General features: G+C 44.7%; 1 protein-coding gene across 1 annotated transcript in view; it reads left to right on the plus strand.

Annotated features, from left to right (window-relative positions):
- The window catches only part of C8HXorf58 (chromosome 8 CXorf58 homolog), a 714,653-nt gene that overhangs the window by 109,818 nt on the left and 579,966 nt on the right, over positions 1 to 24,869 (plus strand). The window contains exon 2 of the mRNA XM_085622411.1: positions 10,700 to 10,839. Coding sequence (XP_085478537.1) covers positions 10,700 to 10,839 — 140 coding nt within the window. The remainder of the gene's footprint in view (positions 1 to 10,699; positions 10,840 to 24,869) is intronic.

Genomic DNA, 24,869 nt, shown 5'->3' on the forward strand with positions numbered 1-24,869 from the left:
TATCAGCGGGGATGCTGAGCTTGATGCCCCCAGGTTCCAGAGTGGACTAAGGGCGGTGGCGAGCTGGATGAATGCAAACTGTCTCCAGCTCAACGCCAAGAAGACCGAGTTTATGGTTGTCGGAAAGGGGAAGGAGCTCTGGGGGGATAGATGGTGGCCACCGGAGCTTGGGCCAGCTCCAATTCCAGTCACGGAGCTGAGAAATCTGGGAGTGTGGCTGGAGCCCACTCTCAGTTTTGTGGGGCAGTCGAAGAAAACTGCGGCCTGCTGTTTTGGGGTTCTTCGAGGATTAAGACCTGTCCTGAAGTTCTTTGATCCCCCTACCAGGCAGCTGGTGGTTCAGGCAACTATAATATCTCGCCTAGACTATGCCAGCTCTCTCCTGGTAGGGGCGAACCAGGCAGAACTCAGCCGACTCCAACGGGTCCAAAACGCAGCAGCCAGAGCTATAGTTGGCTTGCCCAGGTCTTGCTCTGTTTCCAGTACTCTTCGATCCTTGCACTGGCTACCGGTTAAAACCAGAATCAATTTCAAAGTTTTATGTGTGGCCTTTAAGATCTTGAAGGGCCTAGCGCCTCGGATTCTTTCGAATCTTCTGTCCCCTTATGTTCCCACCCGCTCCCTGAGATCACTGGGCCAAGCGCTTGCGGTTGTCCCGAGGTTTAGGCTTAGTCGCGTGGGAGGTCGGTCCTTTCGGGTAAAAGCAGCATCGCTGTGGAACTCTCTCCCGTTAGAGATACGCCTGATGGAGGATCTTCTTCAGTTTCGCAAAGCCATAAAAACCTTTTTATTTTAACCTCTTCCTCAGTCGTTATGTTCCGTTGTTTTTCTTGTTTATGTTAGGTGCGGCTATGTCTACCATGTCATGCGCCAGGACGCCCCTTAGCTGGGGCAGCTGTGCGCAATACAAATGCCCATAACATAACATAACATAACATAACAGTACACAGTCTTGGTGCACACCCTGGTTAATTTCTATTTCAGGGGTGCAGTCGCCAGGCTCGCCATAGCGAACTCTTGCTATGTTCTATTGATACAGGCTCTGGATAGCAGACAGTCATTTCTCTGGGGTCCCCTGCTTCTTTAGAGATGCCCATAGTAAGGGTCTGTCAACTGAGTCAAATGCTAATTTTAGGTCTATGAAGACCATATATAGGCGAGACTTCTTAATCAAGATGTATTTCATGCACACAAGATAAAGCCTCATGGCCTGGTCAGTTGTCCCCAGGCCCTTCCGGAAACCAGCTTGACATTCAGATTAGATCTCGTTGTCCTTCCAATCCTGTAGGCCATTTAACATCTTTTTCTCATATATTTTACAAGCAGTGTCTAATAGAGAGAGTGGTCTGTAATTTGCGGGATCACTACATGGGACTTTTTTGTGGATTGGGACTATGATGGACTTTTGCCATGATGCTGGATTTTCCTGATGTAGCTAAGTGGCATTGAACCCAGTCATTAACACGAGAATACAGTTTGATAGTTAATTCCTAAATATGTCAGCGAGCAGACTGGGAGCTTTTCTCAGTTTCTGTTTTAGAATCTGCCCACACATTTCTTCCTCCATAAATGCTGCATAGTCCCTGCAAAAGGAGCTGGGAAGATCATCAGAGGTTTTAGGAATGGCGATCAGGGGAGTCATGCAGCCTCTGTGGTCTTATTTATTTATTGTTCTTGATATAGCGCACAACTCATTCTCGAAGGAGTATCTCGGTGCTTGCGTTATAGGCAAGGGCAGGAGCATTCAGAATATCCATGTTCTTAACATCTTCTTAAAGTTCCAAAAATTGGGGCAGGTACGAATATGAAGAGACAGTTTGTTTGAATGATATAAGGGGCCAAGTATGAAAAGGACCTGCCACCGAATCTGGCCACGTGGATGTGAGGAGTCTGCAGAAATGCTTTGTTAGAAGACCTTAACTGTCTAGGAGGCTGGTAGTGTCCAAGTCTTGAATACAAAAGGACAGAAAGGGATTTATAAAATGCCTCGTGTGTCACAGCACAGTTGAAGTCTGTGTTTTCTGATAGACAGCCAATGCAATTTCTTCAATATGGGTTCAGAGGGAGTCTATGCAGGAAGGTTGCAGATTAACTGTGTGGCTGTATTCAGCACAATGTGCTGCTTAGCCAGCAAGGTGTCATTTGCAGATACCAGTAAAGCATTCATGTAATCCAGGCGACTGACTATGAGAGCCTGAACGAGGGTTCTCCTGGCTATGAAAGGTTTTCTTTAAGAGCCTCATTGTGTCAAAACACACCCCACATGTAGAGTTGATTTGGTCTCTCATGGAAAGTGTGCTTAGGGGAGGGGGCTGGGCCTAGAGTGGGGGTGGGCACCATTCTGCTGACCATAGCTCCTGAGCTTTGCCAAATCTCAGTTTTTGCACTGTTGAGGTGGAGGCAATTATTGGCCATCCGGTTGGCAATTTCTGATATACAATATGCAGATTGGGCTTTCACTTTGTCAGGATCAGGACCAGGGGCTGACTGGCCGTAGCGGCACCGGGCAATCCCCCGGTGGGCCGCACGGGTGGGGGCCAGTTTTGGGCCCCTGGGGGCCGTTTTTGTTACAGGGCCGTTTTTGCAGCATAGCTGCAAAATCGGTCCTGTAAAAAAATCGGCCGTAAACCGGCCCTGGCAAAGAGCTCGGTGGCACCCCAACCCCCCAGTGGGGCCGGCCGAGCACTTTGCCTGGGCCGGTTTTTGGTTCTCAGTCCGGCCCTGTTCAGGACCAAAGGAAATGAGTTGGAGTCATCTGCGTATGACACAATCTCCGCACCGCATGCTCTCACAGCCTGAGGTGCTACATAGACATTGAATACAGTTGGCCTGATGCACGAGCACTGAGAGACCCATTTATTGATGTGCATCGTTCTTGATTTAAAAGGGCCAAGACAAATGTTTTGTGTGCTATTGTCAAAATTCCCTGAGCCAATGTAGCGCTCTGCCATGGATGCCTCCTTTATGTAATCTAGGATTAGAATCTAGTAGGAGACTGTGTCAAAAGACACCGAATGGTCCAATAATACTAGCATGACTGGAGTTGCTGCGTGTAAAGAGGCAGATATTATCTGTGACAGCCAATAGAGCTGTCACTGTGCTGTGTAGTGTTCTAAAGCCAGATTGAGAAGAATCTAAAATCTTGTGAACTTCTCTAAAGGGTATAAATTGTTTGTTAATAATGCTTAATAGGGATTTTGTCAGCAAGGGTAGCAAGGAGATTGGTCTATAATTCAATAAGACTTTTGGATTTAGAGAGGGCCTTTTAAGAAGTGGAGATACTTGCTCACGCTTTCATTCGGTTGACACTTTTGCAGAACCTAGAGAAAGATTAAACAACGTCATTATGTATGGTGCCAGAGGATGGGCTATACTGGTCACAGTCCTGGGAGGGCACGGGTCATGGTGAGAGCCCCATTTTGCAAAGGTTAGCATCAACACCTGCTGCATGGAACAGAGATTGAAGTCACCCAAGCTAGCAGTGGCAACAGAGTGCGGTTGATTCCTTTCAAATTATATCTCTGGACATACAGGACTAGGTGGAAAAATTGTGTAAATTATGCTAATTTTCTCTTCAAAGTAATCTCCTAGATAGTCGCCTGAGTTTTTGAGAAGCTGGGATGGTGGTCATGCATGCAAGTGGTTTCAGAAAATTATTTAGCACTTTGTATAACTCTTTAGTAGAGTTGCCCACTTCTGCTATAGATGAGGTTATATGCGCTCTGCGTGCCACTTTAATCATATTATGGTAATTCCTTAGCATAGCCCAATATGCTGTTTTGTTTGTAAAGGATTTTGTAGAACGCCATCTGCGCTCCAAGCGTTTACATTTGGAATTTTCTTGACGTAGAATGTCTGTGTAGCAGAGTGTATGGCTTCTGGGAAAAATAGATGCAGATTTCTTAAAGGGGGATATATAATCAAAAGTACCTGTTATGAAATCATTATAGACAGCCCGAGCAGTATTCATATCCATATGGGGTGACAGTATAGGTGCCTTAAAAGCTTCTGAAAAGGTGACAAGGATTAACCATTTTCCAGGGGCGTATGGGTCTAAAATCCTCATTATTTGGCTTTCCTGAGATGTTCTTGCATGAGCTAGAAAACGTGATCAAATAATGATCTGACCAAGTAATGGGCAGGGGAGGTTTGCATACTATTTCCACTAAGTTTGTAAAAATAAGATCAAGACTGTGTCTAGCCCTATGCGCTGGGCCCACCACTATTTGTTTAAGCCCTACTGTCTCCATATCAGCTAGGAGTTGCATCACACCTTGATCAACAGTGTCCTCACCATGGTAATTGAAATCGCCCAACAATAGAAATTTGTGGAAGCTAGGTTATTGGGTGCAATGTAGTCAATTAGAGTCTGGGTAAAATCTTTCCTGGTGCCTGGCGGGCGATTGATCAGAGCCCCTCTCCAGACGTCAGTAGCAGAGATTGTGATTTTAAATATACACATCTCAATCCAGGCTGAGAGTAGGGTATCGACTATTTCAACTTTTATAGAATCGTGGAAGGTGATAGCAACAGTCTCTCCTGGAGGCTCTTCCCTGTCTAATTTAACCAGAGAATAGTAATCGGGTATGGCTAGTGGAATACAAGCGTGTGCTTTGCTGCAAAGCCAGGTCTCAGAAAAAAGCATAAATTGGGGCAATGGGTAGAAATGATGTCCTATATTTCTAAGGAGTGCTTTGCCATGGACCTAATGTTGCAGTAGATGCCGTCTGTTTTCACTTGACTGTCATTAAGTGAAGGAGAAGTAATATGGCTATTCCGCATGAAAGCCTTCGGAGAGACACTATATAATGGCCAGGAGGCAGACACGTTGAGGTCCTCGAGTTTCCAACTCCCGATATAGTCAGGGATTCTAACCAGGAGAACCTGCACAGTTTATAAGTTACCGGCCCCTTCAGAAACCGAAAGGGCTAAGTGCAGCATAACAACTGGTTATTAGCGGCTGTGGGGACTGTGTCGATTTGTTTTAGTTCGGTAGAGTTGTATTTCCATATTGGATTCCAGGCCATATTGCTTAAGGACAAGGGCATAAGGAAAACCATGGAAACTGACGGGGGTCCTGGCGTTGTCCAGGAACGGACAGGCGCCAACGGGCTTCCAAAAGTAATCTTCAACTGGGTAAATCAGTTCACCGCTATCAACAAAGAGCCGTAGACCTGATAGTAAGAGCGCATAGTGAGATTCTCCTCTTTAACAATTTCAACCTAACCTTATATGATATCATCTGACGTGCCTTATTATTGCACCACTTGTTTTTAGATTTCAGTTTGATGTTAACCAAATTATTTTAAATTTACCTGCACTGTTCACTTCTGACATTCCCCACTCTCCGGTCCGCCGCAGCTTTGGCCATTTGTTTAGGAGATAACTGATTGGTTTTCCCCCTTACTTCCTGTGGGCCACTAGGCCGCCGCCATTTTGGGCAGGTCGACGGACTAGACTTTTGAAGATTACTTTTGGGGCCCTCACAACCTCACTTAACCACAGCTCAAAACTTAATTGGATTTTTCTCATCAGAGGTTTGTCTCAGAAGTCTCCATCCATGTCGTTCAACTGAACCTTTTTTATTTCGATTAGGTGCTTGTATTGCTTCTTGAGAGCACTTAAGTAATCATTGCCTTTTTCAGAAGAATGCCTGAGCGTGCAAGAAAGCGGATTCTTTTGGAACAGTTATTCCAAGTCGAACCACTCCAGCCTCGGCTTGCTGGTTTTACCTCTTAAGCTAGCAGTAGGTTTGCTGTTAGAGCTTTTATTTGGCCATTTTCCCATTCTGGGGGTAAATGCCAGCAATCACTTGAAACCCTGAACTGTTCCTCTGTCGCAAGGCCAGCCTAGTTCTTGGAACTCGCAGTTTCTTATATTCCAATAGTTAGAAAGATCGTTTACTTGTGTCGGTCCCCTTGTGCACTTACGTCATTCTCCCAAGTTTTTTCCCCGATTTGGCTTGAGTGTTAGGTTGGCAGTGGCGTAACAAAGGACCCTGCAGCCCCCGCAGTGTGGTCCCCCCTAGTATCATGGGCCCCCCACAGCACCTTACCCTGGCCTGAGAGCTCCTGAGTGAGTACAGAGGTGAGCCTCTCCATGTACTTTGCAGCCCCCCCCCCCCGCTCAAAGTTTCATTAGGCCCACTCCTCATACTAATGGTCGATATATAAAAGCTATCTAAAAAGGCAGCATGCCATAATGAATGGACCTCTGTGACCTAGCATCATGCTGACCAATTAGTGGATGAGGAACCGGCTTAGGGCCCCCTTTCTAGAGGGCTACTAAGCAAAGGGCAAGGAGACACTGCAATGATGTGGAGAAGGGGGCAGCATGCAAACCCATGGCATAGGGGCTGGAAGCATGAAAAGGAATCGCCAATATGCATGGGTTATGGCGCTCAGTCACAAGGCAGAGGTGCAGACATTGTCAAGGGCATAACACACAGGACAAGAAGTACACGAATAACGGAGGGGAGCACTTGTGGGGCAAAGAGTAGGATGCAGATGTTAAGTGAGAAAGGGAACATTTATATCAGTGAACCAGCACAGGACAGGTGAAGTCTTTTTAGGGTAATGGGGCAAACCCATTACATTTTTGGAGTGCAGCTGAGTAGGTCCTAGGATCAAGCAGAAGTCAACCAGTAAGGTTGCTTAGGTGGCATGCATGGAGCAGCGGTGCACCAGCCTGCATAAGGCAGGTGGAGAATGCATAGCTCAAGTGCCAGAATCCACTGCAACTGCATCTTGAGAGCCTTCCAGTTTGCGCATCGTAATTAGCCAGCTTTTTGAGCTCTGTGCTCATTTCCATTCTCAACCCCAGACTCGCTTTAGCAACTCCCGGGCTCACCCAGAGCCCCTGCTGTGCTCTCCCTTGTTCACCTAGTGATTCCTATGCTGTGCCAGTTGACAACCGGACAGCATGGAAAATATGGGGTTCCACAACACCAGGGTCAAAGCAACATGGATTTAGACTACTGCAGAGGTTTCCTTGAAATGCAAAACCGGTTGTAAGTACCTCCTCCACTTTGCTGCTGGTTAGCCTTCTTCTGGATCAGTCTCCTTTCTCTGTTGCTTCTTTCCCACACTTAGTTCTTTGAATCTCATCTTGAGTTGAACCACTTCCCTAGAAACATCGAAAAACGCCATAATCCTTGCTGAACAAGTGCATCTTGGGGAATGATGCAGGAGGGTAAAAGGGTGAAGACTATGGGCAAATTGGTTGTCATTTCCAATAAGCCAGATGATGGTAGTTACTGGGCCCCTTGAGATTATGAGTCAGTTAAATCAGTGGGCCCAGACATTTTCTTCCAGGGACTCCAGCTGCTCAAAGCAGCCAAAATATCTGGGGGAATTCATAGCCTAGAATGAACCGTTATATCGAGCATCTAATATGGTACATTTTATTCCTACTGTTAATCAGCATTTCTAATTGTACTCTAGGGTCCCACTCATTATGGCATGGTTTTCCAACCCCTGGAGTCACTGTACAGATTAGCAGCGACAACTCCCAGAGTCAGAATTACATGTCGAGTTAGCGGGCCACTTGTAACATGGACCTGGGTGTGCTGTTAGCTGCAGTCTCAGGCATTTCCATGGTGCATATGGTGTTCTGCTTTCTTTTTTTCATTCAAGATTCTAGGGCCCAATGAGATTAGCATCTCCACGCCAAACCCCACCTCATTACTCTCCCATCCTGCCCACTGGGCACATGACCACCTTCACATAGGAGGTTCTGCTGGTGTTTCTGCTAATATGAGCTGAGTTCCAGTGCCTGACTAACAGCAGTTTTTCATTAAGAACCTGGGTGAATACTGTAGGAAAGTGCCTTTCTGTGTCATGGTCACCCCCACTTTTTGCCTCTGGTACTGATGTCTTTCGATTGATGTCCACTAGGTCTCTACTAACCATGCCCCAGTGCCTGTGCTGTTTCCCTTAAAATAAGATAACATGGTCTAATTGTAACACAAGCGGCACACACTTTAGCACCCCTGTAAGTCCATAGTAAATGGCACCCCTGGTACCTAGGGCATGGGTACTAAAGCGGGTCCCTAAGGGCTGCAGCATGTATTATGGCACCCTAAGCGACCCCCATACAGGCTGCCATTGCAGACTGTGTGACATGAGTGAAAACACTACATGGCACACACGTTGTGTGCCATGGCAAAGTCACTACATGTAATGTATGTAAGCCAGCCCTAGAGCAGGCCTTGTAGCCCTAAGGCAAGGGGCATTAGATTGCATGTGAAGGCATATCCGCATAAGCAGCTATGCCCCTGTGCTGTCTAGTTCAATTGCAAGATGGTACAAGTGAACAGGGAAGCCATCTTAAGTATATGTGCTGTGCACTGGTCACTACGAGTTCCCCAGCTACATGATGGCTTTACTGAAACCTATAATGTTTGGTATCAAACACCTTGTCTTAATAAATATGTACTGTTGCCAGTACAATATTTAGTATGACATGCACCAAGAGAGCATCTTAGATATGCCCTCTGAAAAACCTACCAGAATCTAGTGTGCTGGCTGACTGGTATCATCCAGCCTGCCACTACAGACAAGTTTCTGACTCCGGCAGGTGAGAGCACGCAGAAACAATGCCTGGTCCAGACAAAGGTGTTCACACCTCCTCCAGGAGGATGGCTAGTGATTTAGCATATCTGGGCCAGGGGCTTCAAAGCCCCTGCTACCTTTGATATGCGACCCCAGCTTCCCCAGACCTGGGAGATGCCCCCCCATGCCCTGAGGCCCATTTGGCACCTGGACAAGCAGGAAATTAGCTGTGCAAGTAGGCGTGTTGCACCACCAGGCTAGTAACACCCCTAAGGTGGGCTACCTGATGTGCTCCATCTTGTGTTTGGTGGAATTAGGAAGTCTGGGGCAGGGTTATGCCCACTCCCCACAGGAAGAGGTAATATAGGGGGCGTAGTGACCACAAGGGGTTAGTAGCCCATTGGCTACTATCTTTCACTCCTCTTAATGCGCCAAAATTCAGTATTTAGGTGGCCCCCTGACATCAGGAACTCAAAAAAGGACAACGAAGAGCCAAAGATGTGAGAACTGTAGACAAGCATCAACCTTGGGGCAAAAACCTGCCTGACTGCTGCTCTCCAGACAGTCACAAACCCCGACTCGACAAGAAGCGGAGCAGCTTTCCCAAACCCTTGGAAACCTGTCTAGCACTTCCTTGACCTAGCAGCATCTACCTTGGAGTGAAGGAGCCTCTCCTCTGCACCAGCAAGCACCAACTGCAGCTGCCCGCTACACTGTTCTCTCGACCCCTGGGGGAGGCACCACCGCCCCACAAGAGGTCTTTGTGCTCCAGGATGCCCGATCGGTCTCCCTACCAAGTGTGGAGATACCAGGTCCCCCAGGAGCCTCCCTGCATCAATACCCGAGGTACTGGAGCTAGTTGCAAGCACCAAGGTTTGTTTGTGTTCAGTCAGAGCACCACCACAGCCAAAACTAACCTGCACATCAAGGCATTCATAGAGAGGCCAGCTCGACACAAAGAGTGGCCCTGCAGTGTTTCTTTTCCCTCTTTTGCAGGTATACCAAGAACCGTGAGAGCCTCTAACTCACTGACCTGCTGGACAAAACAGCCCTGCACTCGAGCTCCCCAGCCCCATAAACTGACGGTGTCTCTGTGGTCCTAAGCTCAAGAGCAGACGCCCCCCCCCCCCCCCCCTTTGCAGCCTCTTTCTTACCGGTACTTTTCCCCATTGACTTTGTAATGTAGTGGTGAGACTACCATTGCTTAAAGTACCTCTGCACCCGGACACCCAAGGGCAGGTATACTTGAACTGTGGGTGCTTTCTCAGGCCGTCACCCCTACTTACTTTAAGTCCAAAAGAATAGTTCTGTAAGTCACCTGTAAGTGTGTCTATGCAGTGAATGCTTCTCCCATAGGATAAAATTACTGCATTCAAGACTCATGCCTCAAATCTGACAGCTGTCATTTTCTACTGTTTCTACTGTCAAATTTGATAATTTCTAAAGTACTTACCCGAATCCGATGAGCTTGGTGTCTAAACTTATATAAACAGATATGGTATTTTTCTAAATTGGTCTCGAGTTTCTTCTTGAGTGTGTGTCTCATTTATTGACTCTGAGTATACAACAAATGCTTAACGCTACCCTCTGATAAGCCTAAACTGCTCGCCCACATAACCACAAAGAGAGCATTTGGGATTATTAATTTAATCCCTGTAAACATATAAGTGTTGCCTGACTTTCTACATAGTGTACCTCATTTTGGTACACTACATAAAAAGCCAGCTTCCTACGAGTACACCTCCATTGTAATGCATGGATGCGTCACTGTCATTTCATTGCAATTGAATCCAACACATGAGAAAAGAGGACTTCCATCTACAGGCAGCATGGTAAATTTAATGCACCATTTAAATGCCCTTCATAGATGAACAGAAGTACTCCATGCTTCGTGAGTGAGTTACAAATCCAAATGGGTGATAAGTGGGCTGCTCCAAAATGTGAATGACACATCCAACAAGCAATGGCTTAGGAGGAGTGACTTCTTGCCCCTTTTCTGTGTTTTTGTTTATTGATTACATTAGCTCTAGCACATATCTAACTCTGGCTCTTGCCAGACCTGAATACTAAATAACTGGTTTTCTCTCTTAATCCTGCTGCTCATTATAATGAACCCATGAGTGATTCTCTGCTGTTTTTCTTTGCAGAGACCTTCTGTGTTAAAGATAATGAATTTATACTCCGCATCCAAAGCATCAATGACATTTAGTCTGCCAGCAAGCTTGACCCGTGAAACCATTCCAAGTGCAGATTCTGGGAAATGTACATATCAAGATGTGCAAAACAAGTATGATTTTAATTCTTTTTAAATATTACTATGCTCATAGAAAAGTTTTTTTCATTTAGCACACTGTCAATGGGGCCTCGGTAAATGAGAACATAAAGTGGAAACAGTTTATATTTTCAGTTTGTCATTGTAATGCTTCATTTGCTATCTATGGGGTATTGTTTTAGACCTTTTTATTGTATGTCCGGTATGTGGATAGCAAAGTATATCTCACAAGCCATAAAGTACAATTCATGCATGTGATTAAAAACATAATAAGTCTATTTTATTTGACTCTGGAGACCTTTTAGTCAAGAAAATGAATGAACGACCTCTTACTAATGTGCTCTCTACCAGTGTCATCAACAGACCTCCTAGCAGAACCTGTGTGCTGCATCTCTTTTAACTCAGTTAGTCCGCTATCGATTTTTGATACTACATTAACCAGTTGTTCATGTTTCCTGTTCACACTATAACATTTGCTTCTCTATGTTCCAATTCACGTGCAGACTCTAGTGAAAACTTCCAGGCACTAAGAACCTTTTTATACCTAAAATGCATGGTGACTGTAAGTTTCCCCATTGCCATGAATGACTTAAGTTTATTACTTCAGTTGTTTATGGATGAGCTCTCTGCCAGCTTTTCCTGGTGAGCAATCATTATCCTGGCTACAGTAAGAATTTGGATTCAGAGTTTCTCTATCTTGGATATCCAAGAAATTACAATCTTTCGGTTATTAGCTCACAGTAGTCCTGGCAGCATATCTTATGCAATTACAATCCTCTTGATACTGTATACCAGTAACTTTATTGGACAGGTTGGCGCTTTTCTAAATTCAATTGAGGCAGCTCATCGTCAATATTATTTTCTGTTTGATGCACTTGTATTGCTCCCACAAATTAACCTGAAGATACTAAATTAATTTTTGTCCTCCAATTACAAATTCCTACACATTTACTAAGCAGTTAAAAAAATTGTACATTTTGCTTTGTGCTATATCATTGTTATTGTTATTTAATTTTCTAAGCAGTCGCGGACCCCCTGATCAGGCTTTGTGGACCCCCAGGCACCCCTGGAGCACAGGTTAAGAACCATCCTGTATATGGTTTCTTGGCAGAATATCTGAAGCTGCACAGGCCCGCAATACATGAAATCTGTTACCCATCTGCTAATAATTCCTCCAGCAAAGACTGGGGTCAGAAAGATATATGTGACAATGCTTACCTGTGGTGTAATATCTATTAAATATGAATGTGTTTATTTTCTTTGTGTTCTGCTAAGCTAGATATTAATAATAGGTACTCTTTCCTGCAGAGTCCTCATTTTGAAGTTGAGATTCACGCTTCTGGCACCAGATGGTGACACTTTGCTGCCGACTGTCCACCCAATTGATGTCATCCCTTGAAATAAAATGATGGTTCATAAAGGCACCACCACGGCTGGTGGTGTCATTAAGATGAGGTGTGGTGCGAACTTTACCACTCGATCTTTAGGATTGATATAATCTGCCCAATTTATCCACGAGCAGTATCGCAAGTTCTCGGGTGCCTCCCCATGACAAAGTCTTTTCGCCAACTTTCATAAGAACGGCTGTTTCAGTTTTAGTGAGGGACATGTGGAACCAAAGAATAGCTGCAACTGCCCTTTTTTCATTCTTTACTTGTGCTGCACCTCGCCTCCATTTCAACTGCAGCCGAGCCACCTTTAAAACCTTGATTGTAAAGCAGCACAATACACTGGTGGGGCGAAGGGTGCCAGGATTCCAGTAAAGGAAGTGTACATCAGACCAGGCAGTTTATACAGTCGGTAGATTATCTTCCATGTTTTCAAGAAATTCCCATTTCGTCCCTCTTTCTTACACAAACATCTTTATGAAAGACAGCTTTGCAGTGTTACAGAAGAGAACCATCCAAACAGCCCCCCCTCCAAAAGGAATATTATTTAAATTACTTCCTCCTTTCAAGCTAAAAAGGTTGGTTGTGCTTTGCCTAAACACATTTTCGTGGAAATATAAGTTTTACATAGTGTTCTAGCTTCTCACGAGCTCTGAAAATTCTAGGCTGGATGCTATCTTTATACGTACAAAATGTATCTGTCCTTATTCTTCTTTGTAAGTGGCACAACAAGTAATTCATCATAAATCTTTATTTTTCACCTGTCCCTCCAACAAAGGATATGTTGGAGGGACAGGTGAATCAAAGATTAGATTGACATGTAAAAGATTGTGTTTTGGACCAAATTGGTGTATGTCTGTTATTTTTGCTAAGTATAAGAAAAATGCTAATAAAGACATATCTAAAAAAAAAAAAAATAGAACATACAGAAATGAATCAAATCTTCAAAGTCATTAACATTTAAAAAGACAAATGCCTATTAATTAGATACATTTTTCTGTCTGCGCCTCCACATATACAATAAAAATTGGGAACTGGCAAACACAATATATTGGTTGGTATTACTTCTTAAAATCCTAATTGCAATCATAAAAATTCCTTGTCCTAGGTTACGACAGACCGGTAAGGCACATTTATTTCTAATTGCATGGTAACCTGGACAAAAAAATATAACTGCTCAATCTTTTCCTCAATGTGAGGGCAAAATGGGCAGAAACTATGACCTTCATTTAAACAATGATTGTATTTTACAGTAAATGCCCATAGAGGAAAGGTCCCTAGCCAAAATGTGACCAATAAGTCTGTGGAGGTTCAATTTCATCCAGATAAGATTACATATAATAATCAATTTTAAAATCTAAAAAGGAATCAGTACGTGACTCTACCCTTATAGAGCAATGGACTTGGTTATCAATATATTGCCAATAAGCACTTTTTAGCTCTGCTTTGGAAATTGACCCAGCATCTCCAGGGGATGACCACAAATTCGAATTTCCAGTTCAAACCCAAGGAATCCTTCGTAGACCGGGACCAAGGAATTTTACAAGCCCCAGGTTGGCTCATAACGTCTTCAAGGGCCATACGAAAAGGGGAACGTTCAGGGGTTACCCACAACCTTCCCCAGAACAAAAGGGGTCTCAACCCTGCTACATCACTAATCCATTTAAAGCCATAATCAAGATGTAGAGGAATGAGTGAAGTACTCACTGGCAAACCACAAAGCTTTCTTGCAAAACAGTTTTCTATTATTTCTAGTGTACAAGAGCCATGGAAACCCCAAAGTTCACCACCATACAAAGAAGCCCATAGTGCCTGTTTTTTAAATATATTTCAAGGGCAGGGGTCACTGGGCGGAAAATGGAAGCTCAATATGCCCTCAAAATATACCCACAAAGCTGCTCTAACTTGAGACCATCGGAATATGATTAGACCAGTCGAACTTTTCTGTAAGTGTGACTCCCAGGTATTCGAACACCTGGACTCTTTCCAGAGTTATTGCATTGAGTCCTGGGTTGGCACAAGTAGTGGGACAGGGATTGAAAACCATAAACTTGGTATTGCCGATGTTGATCTCAAGCCCTCCCTGCCAGCATTAAGACTCAAAACAGTCCAGAAGCAACTGACTCCCCATAGGGGACTTAGATATCAACAAGGTATCAGCTGCAAACAGGAGGGCGGTTATCTTAACCCCGGCAAGCCATGGAACATCTCCCTCACTGCGCTTCAATTGCGAAACCAAATAATTTATATATAAAAGAAAGACTTGGAGCTAACACACATACCTGTCTGACTCCGCGGTCACCAGAATAGGGTCTGTTAATTCACCTTATGGTCTGCACCTGACCTGCGCATAGTTGTTCAGATGCAATCTATTAAGGATCTTTACAAGGTACCCTGGCACCCCTATCTCCTTTGGGGTCTTCCAAAACAGATCTCTAGGGACTAGGTCGAAGGCAGACTGTAGATCCCCAAAGATAACATACAGCCTGCCTCCGCCCAACCATACATATTTCCAATATAATTGTAAACAAAACAGGGTTCCCACACTGTCCCTAAAACCTGCCTCCAGAGGAGTTAAAATATTATGGTCAGCTACCCACTCACTCCATCAGTTCAAGATAACCTGACTAAACAGCTTCTGTTGCTGTGGATAAGGCTAATTGGCCTATAAATTGAGGGGAGGGCCCCTTTTTAAAGATCGGGATGAGCTCTACTTTGACCCAGGTGGAAGGTATGGGTGCACCATTCCAGATGGTGCTACAAAGTACTGAAAAATAAGGAGACCGGACATCCCTATATGATTTAAAGAGATCGCCAGGTACCTTATCTAAACCAGGGGTTTTCTTGGGTATAATCCATTCCATAGCTCTACAAACTTCATCAACCGAAACACTGTAGACTGCCTGTAAGGCTGACTTGTTTCCGGAATCTGTTCCGTCCGCAGTGGTTGAAACAGGGCTTAGCTCCATAGATACTAAGATATTGGGAGCAACCTGGCTCAATCCCTGCACCTCAATTCCTAAATATAACAGAGAAAAGTGATCTACCCACACAGAAGCAGGAATATTGCTATCCAGGGGGGTCTATATACCGGAATCCTTATGTGCTACAATACTCTGAAAGGTCCAATAGTCCTTAATATTTATGGCGCTCAACATAGACTCCCAGTTAGTCCGCTCCCACTTACTTTTTTGTAGCAGAGAGCAAACCCTTGTACAAAGTCCTAGTCATCCTGATGTTGGGTCTAGACCCTTATTTAATTACACAAAGTAAGGCACTCCTAGCTAGCCTGCAAGATTTGGTGAACCAACAAGCCTCTTTCTTCCTCTTTGGAATGGATTGAGACTGTACCAAAAACGAGTTCCTCAGTGATGAAAACATGCAGTTGTGTGAATTTCACTTCAGCTGGAATAGTAATCTATATTGTCATGGCTTTCCATTGTGGATGCTACGGCATCCAACCCTGCAGTCACAATCTTAAGTACTTTAAATAATGTCATCTCTGAGCTTGCTATAGAACACCACTTTAACCTATACCTTTTATTAGTGGGAATCAACCTTCTGTTAATTGGTTAATGCGAAGAGGTTATAGAAGAAGCACATAAGGCACTTAATGTTAGACCCAGGGCATTATGGTCACTATTCTGACTTGAGACTACAACCATGTCAACCAAAGATTGCCTTAGCCTTAAATCTAACAGGATATAATCAATAAGACAGGCCGTCTAACAGATACATTTTTTGACCATAAGATTGTCACTGTATATGAACCTTCTCTAGACGTCATCCATGGCTTTGCTTCCTAGATAGCTATATCGAAAGTTCAGATATGGGATCTTGCCCACGCGAGAATACACAGCTAGATGGGCAAGCCCTAAGAGTCTTAATACTATCTGTCCTGTCTGTGGTCCTGCTTCTGAATCACTAAGCCACATATTATTTTTCTGTGTGGCCTACAAAGTCTCAAGGAGAAATTTGTTGATTACTAGGTATAAGGCCATTGGGCCCAGCACTTAGGATACTAAAAACAGACACACGTGAGGCAATTGTCATTAGTCTAGCGAAATACTTGCATGCAGTATGGATAATTCGGAACCAGTGGATATAGCGCTAAAAGATGACTCAGGCTTTAAGGTGGATACTATATTAGGTATAGGACTCATATAGTGCAATATATACTAACTGGGATGCTGCCTTATTTATTTATATTCTTAAAGCAGACATATGATAAGACCGCTTGGAATGCAAACCTGTAGAATTCAATACATGAACTACTGTGTATTATAAGATTGGAATATAATTGACCATTTTAATAATCTAAAGTGTTTTATGAGAATTTATTTGGATGTTTTAGCTGAATATGTATGAAATGTTTTTTTTCTTCTTTTGTATGTTTTATGGATTTTTAATCCAAAATAAATAATAATGAAAAAAATAAGACTTGTTCACTGGGGCAGTGATACATATGGTTACCTGTTTGATCCAAGGCAGTCCTCTCATTAAAAAACCTTAAGCCTTTACCATATGTAAAGGTGTTGATTTGTAAAACCGCGGTAGTTCATCTGTTTACCGGGGCAATAGATTGATCTGGTATTCCCCAGATTAGGTCCGCACCCCTAGCAAAATGCTCATGTGATACAGACAATGGCTCAAACTTACAATTGAAGCCACCTACAACTATTTTAAAGGCATTTACAGGCAAAGTAGCCATATGGGCTCCAATCAAATTAATGATCTTCAGTTCTGCACCATTTCCCTCATGCCTGCAATAAACATTATACACAAAATACACACTACCTGATGAAAAGGAGAGAGAGAGAGACCCACTGATCATCAACACTGCCCAAATCAATCAACTTGATTGTGCAACAAAGGAATTTTTGACTCACACAACCAGCCCACCCAAAGGCAAACCCCTCCCGAGAATCAGATACATGATGAAGTGAATAAGTGCAAAGATGCTGGCCGATGCGATGTGGACAGCCACTATCTACTGCACCCTTGGTGTATATTACTGTTATAAGTTTGGGAACCAAATATATTTGTTATTTTGTCATATGTGGGATTGTGGGTATGCATGGACTGTGTTTGGAGTCAGTGGGGTTAGGGGTGGGGATTGGGGATTTTTTTCTAGCCTTGATTGTTACGATATATGCGCATGTATTTACTATTACTACAATATACTCTGACCTGAGGGATCACTTTTGTTGCATACATGCACATGGGCAGGATTACAGCTAGACAATACCATATTAATTGTTACATCCTTACTTGGAATGTGAGAGGGTTGAATGCACCTCACAAACAAAAAAAAGTAAAAGAATGGCCTTACTGGGTAGACACCATGCTCCAAGAAAAGCACCTTCCACCTGAAAGACCATCTATATTTTCCTATACATGGTGCACTAATAGTTTTTTTTTTTTGCATTGTGTTATACACATTCTTGCAGGATAGCCATCTTTTTATGACGCACCATCCATTCAAAATGAGTCGCACTTTTACAGACCTTAGTGGTCGATATTGCATAGTACAAGGTCTATTGATGGACCACCCTGTCACACTAATAAATATATATGGTCCGAACACATGTACTCCCAACACATGCCACTGCTAGAGGCACGAAACATCATAATGGGGAGGGGGTTACTTCAATATAGTGCTGGATCCTGTGAAGTACAGGTCTTATTTAATTCTATATCAAAGTGCTTAGAATAGTGGAGGCTTGGAGAGTTATGCACCTGGAGATAAATGCCTATACGTGTTTCGCAGCAGTACATCACTCTTTGTCAAATGTAGATTTTTGTCTATGCGCTATTTGCTTATTGAACCAGATTCGGGAGACAGAATACCTCTGATGCACTCTATCTGTTCATTCTCCTCTACTAATACTGGCAGGCATTCCAGCTAGATGCTCATAACTGAATACTTTAACAATAACATGGGTTGTATCTGTGCAGGGCCACTTCTTGGGAGACCTTCAAGGATGTGATCAGGGGAGATGTCATATCCAAAACCTGCTGGGGTACTCCAGTCCATTCAGTATCAACTGCGAAAGCAGGAGCGCAAGATCCTGAGCCTAGAGAGAACTCCATAGGCTGCACTACAGAGAGACAGACACTGGCAGATCTGAGGCTAGCCATAGTTTCCATAGCCTAGCGGAAAAAAAAATCGTTTTTTGGTGATGTATAGAAGCTAGAAAATATGGTGCCCTGGCATGGTTTCAGTGATACAAATCGGTCAGGGGTAGTTGAGGATAGATCCCCAAGATATCCTAGAAGTCTTCATGAAATATAATAAACAATTGCTTGTAGCATGGGGACATACTGTTTAGAAACACATGAGACCGTATATGGAGGAGAGGACCTTAACATGGCTGGAGGGCGAAGATAGGGTAACCTTGGGAGCCCCATTGAGTTTAGAGAAGGAGAAAATTGCTTTGGCTAGACCTTTGACATGAAATGCATCATTATCAGATTTGGTAATTGCAGACTTTTATGAGGCCAAAAGGATTACTCGTACCTTATTTGCTGGTGATGTTTAATGAGGCATAGGAGAGTGCCATGTTGACCAAGCCACACCGGGAGGCAGTCATAATACCTTTGTATATGCCTGGGAAGGACCCCCTTAAGACACAGTCATATAGGCCACCGTCCCTCCTTAATATTGATGTAAAAATATTGTTGTGAATTGGGGAAATCAGGCAAAACCAACATTAAGAGGTTGTCCTTTTGGAACAAACAGGGTTTATTCCTGCCAGAAAGACTTCTTCTAATATGCGCACCATGTTTGCCATCATGGATCAAGTGGACCATGACCTGTCCGCAGAATCAGTATTTTTTTATGCAGAAAATTATTTGACTCCTTGGGGTTAAAATATATGTACTGTGTCCTCTGGAGAATAGGCCTGGGAAACCCCTTCTTGAAGCTTATCAGACTCCTATACCCAGACCCTTTTGTGAGAGTCAGGATTAATGGATATGGTGCCTGTCCCTTTGCCATTTAGCATGACACTCTGCATCAGTGTCCACTATCACCCTTGGTATTAGGGCTTACTATGAAACCTTTGGCTTGCATGATAAGGGAATGTCATTGGCAGCACAAGCTCATCTTTACAAAGGGGCACTTAAACTTTGTTTTTATATGCAGATGATATTTTTCTGTCCATCAAGCCCCTCGAAGATAATCTTCTCTCAGTAACTCGAGAAATTGGTGTCGTGTCAGAGACTAACATTAATTGGGGTATATCTGAAATATTGCCGCTAACACCTGCTACTAGGCTGACAACCTGGAGTACCCTCTGCAAAGGTGCATGGACTCAGTCAAGTTTTTAGGAATTAAATTAAATAGAATCTAAAGATGTTCCGCTCCGTGACATCTATGTGCTTGCAATTGACAAGCTGAACACTCAGGTTGGGAAATTGATTAAATTAGCATTGTCAATGACTGGCCAAATGATTGTATTAGAACGATTTCTGTATTTGTTTTCAAGCATCCCTATCTTGTTACCCAAATCCTTCTTCACCAATTTGGTGGGGCATTTTACATGCCCAGTAAGGGTTCGGAAAAGCCCACGAGTCAAGCGGACCACGCTTGTTTTTAATTATGCTAGAAGTGTTTTTTCTGTACTGAATTTTGAGTTCTAACGCTTGGTTGCACTGGCTCATTGTACCCTGTACTGACTTTGTCCCCCCCTGTCTTATCACACCTTTCAGTTGAGACCATGGCAATTAGTCATGGAACACTGTCAATGTCCTTGAAGGAATGAAAGCAGTGGCGTGCACAACCAATTCCTAGGAGTGTCGCTGGAGAAAGGCCGGTCTACCAATTTTGTATTTCCCTGAGAGTACGCTTGAGAACAACCCTGCTTTCCCACCAACTATGGAACAGACAATTCTATACATCCTATGAAAACATGAACTGACATAAGTGGGGCACCATTTTCAGGATCAAATCTTTATATTTCAGTAGAGCAGTACAATGGTCTACCCAATAGCAGCTCCCTAGATATATTTTATACTTAAGACTGAGTAGTGCTGTGAAAGATCATTACCCCTCCTTTCCTGAGGAACATAAGCCCAAGATTCGCTTACCAGTACAATTATGCTGGAGGGCACAAGGGTATGGGTTATATAAGTGATTTTCTGATAATAGAAGAGATGTGGTGCTAATGGCGGAGGAGAAATAAACTACAGATTTTGGTGAGCAGTGGTCAGAAGATAAGTGGGCATACTGTTTTATGCAGACTGCGCTTTTATCAGCCAACTCTACACAAAGACTGATACATTTTCAATTCTTTCATGGAAAATGATCATGCGTATCAGAGAAGTGGGGCACCACAAGTTGCCTTTATGCATTGGATTTGGTCATGCCTGGAAATGTATCATTTCTGGCAAGCTTTTGAGGGAGCTTAACAAGATGTTGACATATGAGCTGCCTGTCACTTTTTAGTTGTGTGCTTGGTTTTGTGGCTGATGTCCCTAAGCCAATTAGATCTGTCCTGCTTCTGCAGATGGCAAGAAGATGGGTGAAATTTAGCTGGTAGAAGGGATCCCCTCCGAGAGTGTCAAACTGAGTACAAGGGGAGCTCTATGAATCTATACCACATTAATACCAGACAAAAGTAAACATTTGGGAACCGTTCCATGAATACTGTAGAATGTACTGTGCGAATTTGACCTCCGATGTATAATCTTGATTGCTTGTACAGATACTGTGTATGTCTGCTCAAACCGCTGGTGCGATCTGTTTAAATAAGCTCTTCTATATGAGACTTGGTTTGACAACAATAAAAATTTAAAAAATAATTGCCGTGAGTATTGATTTCATTAGTACCAAGGTTTCAATAACTGAATCAGAAGGGTCTATGTGCATATCACCTTCCATGCCTGCAGTTGTATCATCTCTCACTGCTGTTTCCTCCAGAAAACAAGAGTGGATTCCACTCCTCTGTGATACACCCTGTAGTAAGTAGAAGTCTATCCTCTGACAAATTCTCATATGAACATTTTAGGATCAAAACATGGAACTGAGATATTCCAAGCTTTCGTAGCTTCTACTGCTATTGATTCAACTCCATTAGCATCAGAGAAATGCGACACAATGACACTAAGCAGTAGCTGTGGCATAATGACCTGTGGGTCTTCATACTCCATGACACAAATTTCAGATATTTTCTGGGTTACGTCAATTGAATCAGGTTGTGAAGAGGTGAGTAAAGACTTGTAATTCTTTTTTTTATAAACCTTATTGAGTTTTAAGGCCTAGAGAGTTAGCTGCACAGGAATAAGGTGATATGGCATTTTGATAAGACACTGCTGAGTAACACACCATGATCTCGATGAATGACAATGCTAATTTACACCAGAGCGGACATTGCACATACTAGTATAATAGAAGAGGTCACAGTTAGACTACTTTAAAGGACCCAGCCATGTGCCCCTCACCCACCCAGGTTTTGGGGGGCAACCCTGCTCTTCAAATACCACCTGTTCCTGCTGAGCGCAACAGTCCACGCCTCACCTCCATTGTGTAAGGGTTGGGGCTCAGCCTCCTCATCGCTATGTTACGCTTTGCTACCAGAAGAGCCGTGTCCAGGAATGCCATCTCAGCACTTGTGCCTACGACCCCCTCCAGTACCCCCAGAAGAATCAGTAGGGGGGACAGTGGGACCTCCCATACCAAAATCTCCGAGAGGTGTTTAGTCACCACAGACCCGTAGTGTTGCACCCTTGGACAAGCCCACACCATATGATAGAAATCTGCTGTGTCAGACTCACAACATGGGCAAGTCGCCCAAGGGCGAAGGCCCGCTCGATGTAGACTGGTAGGGGGGAGGTATGCATAGTGTAGATAGTATGTTTGCACTAGGCACAGCCTGGAGAAGATCATCAGCACCCGGAGAGCCATCAGGGCCCCTCACCAATCTTCCTCTAGAAAGAGCCCCTCCCAGCGAGACTTGAGGTGATCTAGAGAGCCAGGCAAGTTGACAACAAGGGTACAATGAATTTGAGAAACACCTCCATGGCCAATGTCACTCATAAGGAGCTTGGCCTCCAGGGGGCTGAACTCAGGTAGAGATTCGTCGGAGCGGACATGTGTGTGAAGAGCATCCCGAATCTGAAGGTAACATTGGAATTGAGTATGTGCCAGTGCATACCGCTGTTGAAGATCTGAAAAAGACTTTATTTGCATTCCTGACCAAACATCTCCTAACTGGGAGATTCCAATGCGGTCCCAGGTCTTAAACCCACCCAGCTTGGCCACTTCCCCCAACCACATTCTGTGCCCAAGTGGGGTGTGTTGGGTGACCCTGCCCTCCCACTGCACATGGCAAAGTGCCGCTCTCCATGAAAGTAACACCACCCGGGTCACCAGTGAAGCGGAAGTGGGAATTGGAGAGCCGTGCAGCATGGCCTGCAGGTGGGAAAAGCCCATTGAGGAGAGCTCCAAGTGATAGGCTTGATCCAACCAGCCCCCATTGAACCAGTCATGGATGATCAGAAGGTTACACAACAAGCAGTACAGATACATGTGCAACATACCCAAACCTGCCGTCAAACAGGCCCCGATGACAGTGGGAAAGGGCTAGTCAGGGTCGCTTGACCTGCCAGAAGAAAGGTTGTGTGACTCCGTCCAACTCCCAGAACCATGACTGGGACAGCTGTAATGGAAGATTCTGAAAAATGTACAGAAAACACAGCAGGACTAGCATCTTGAAAAGCGTTACGCAGCCTAGGAAATTAAGGGAGAGGGTGTACCATTTCGCTAGATCTGCCATCGTCTTCCTAAGTAGAGGTTACAGGTTGAGGGCCCAGGTGAGTTCAGGATGGAGCGCAACTCAAATGAGATGCCCAGGTACTTAAAGCTGAACCTGCAGATGGGGATTGACGACTGCCAGTCAAAGCTATCCTTAGGAGTGGCTAACGGGACCAGGATAGACTTAGAAGAGCTCATCTTCAGCCCAGAGGCCTTCTCAAAGGCCTCCAGCATTTGAAGGCTTCGGGGGCTGCTCTGCTCAGTATTTGCAAGGTAAAGGAGAACATGTTCTAAAGAAACAAGAGAACCCTGTGAATCAGAAGGAACCTAGGGTATTGTGAGAAGGACGGAGGCAGAACAGACCGGAAACGCCCAGCAGACGGCGTCAAACCGGAAGAGGTTAGCGGTCTAGCTGCAGCCGGGAACAGCAGGAAGGAACTCCTGACGTCATCGGAGGAGGAGGTGAAAGGGTACGGAAGGACGGAGCTGCGTGTGGCGACACCGGAGGAGAAGGAGAAAGTGTGGAGAGAGGCGAGGAGCGGAGAGGCGAGGGGCAGAGAGCCGAAGGGCGGAGAGACGAGGAGCGGAGAGGCGAGGAGCGAAGAGGCGAGGAGCGGGGAGAAGACGATGAAGGAGGACGAGGAGACCGGAGGAATAGCTTTGTACTGCGCCATCAAGCCTGGTGTCCCGCAAGGGAAGGAGGACGCCCCGGGTCCCTTCGCCACGGCCCTGGACATGGGTCATGGCTTAAGGCAAGTTCCCTTGCGGGGGTCGTTTTGGTGGGGGTGGTGGGGAGGCACTGGGGACTAAGGCACATGTGTGTTTTTATTTTTATGAGCTCACCACGTCGGTTTTCCTCACGTTCCCCTCCCCCTTCACTACCCGAGCGGTGTCTGGTGATGGTAGCACGTTTGGCTAAAACAAGGAGAACATAATAATAACCCCAGGTCGTAATTTTTGTTCCCTTCTCCTGACCTACGGGCCGCGGGAGTCATCGGATATACCCGGAGCCCCAAGACCCTAGAACCTGAAGTGGAGAGCAAGAGGGACTGTGGACCACTCTGTGTTGACAGTACCTTGCAAGACAGCATATCTGTTCTGTTTTACAACATACAACATTGTGCTTGTTAACCTGGAAACAAGAAGGGGGAAACTCACTACTAAATAAACACCTTGCTACAATACCTAACGCTCTTCCTTGGTCCCTTCTGTGCAACCACCACAAAGTGGTGTCACAAAGTGGGATTGACTAGTCGAACTGTCAACTCATGACACAGCCCATAACTGTAGAGGGCGTCATTGTCCAGCTGGCCAAAGGGCAGCGGCACCTGCAACTTGTGATAGAGCAGCACTCCCAAACCACCCAGAAAGACCGGGAGGCTCTCCAGGAAGCCCTAAAGGATCAGGCCAACCTGATTACCCACAACCAACAGGTCCAAAACACAGCGATCTTACGGCTCAAAGACGCTGTAGTAAGTGCAAGGGTGAGACCTAACGTTCCGGGATCTGTTCTCCAAAAATACCAAGAAGGGGAGGACCGGACTACTTTTTTATTAACTTTGAAAGGGTGGCAGCCACAGCAGCCTGGCCCCAAGAGAGGTGGGTCCAATACATAGCTCCTTTGTTGTCAGGCGAACTCCAGGCAGCCTATCAAGCAGCCAACCCAGCTGGAACTACCCCTTACGAGGATATAAAGAAGACCATCCTAGAACGCCTGGGTTGCGACCCGGAGTACTACAGGGCAAAGTTTAGAAAAGAAAAATGGACACCAGGAGACCATCCCCGCGCCCTCTATTATAGGATACGGGACATGGGTAACCGATGGTTGACACCCCACATATCCAGTATAGAGGAACCTACTGAGAAGGTATATATGGAACAGTTCTTGGACGCTTTGCCTC

The sequence above is a fragment of the Triturus cristatus genome, chromosome 8, assembly GCF_964204655.1.
Source record: "Triturus cristatus chromosome 8, aTriCri1.1, whole genome shotgun sequence".
Lineage (NCBI taxonomy): Eukaryota > Metazoa > Chordata > Amphibia > Caudata > Salamandridae > Triturus > Triturus cristatus.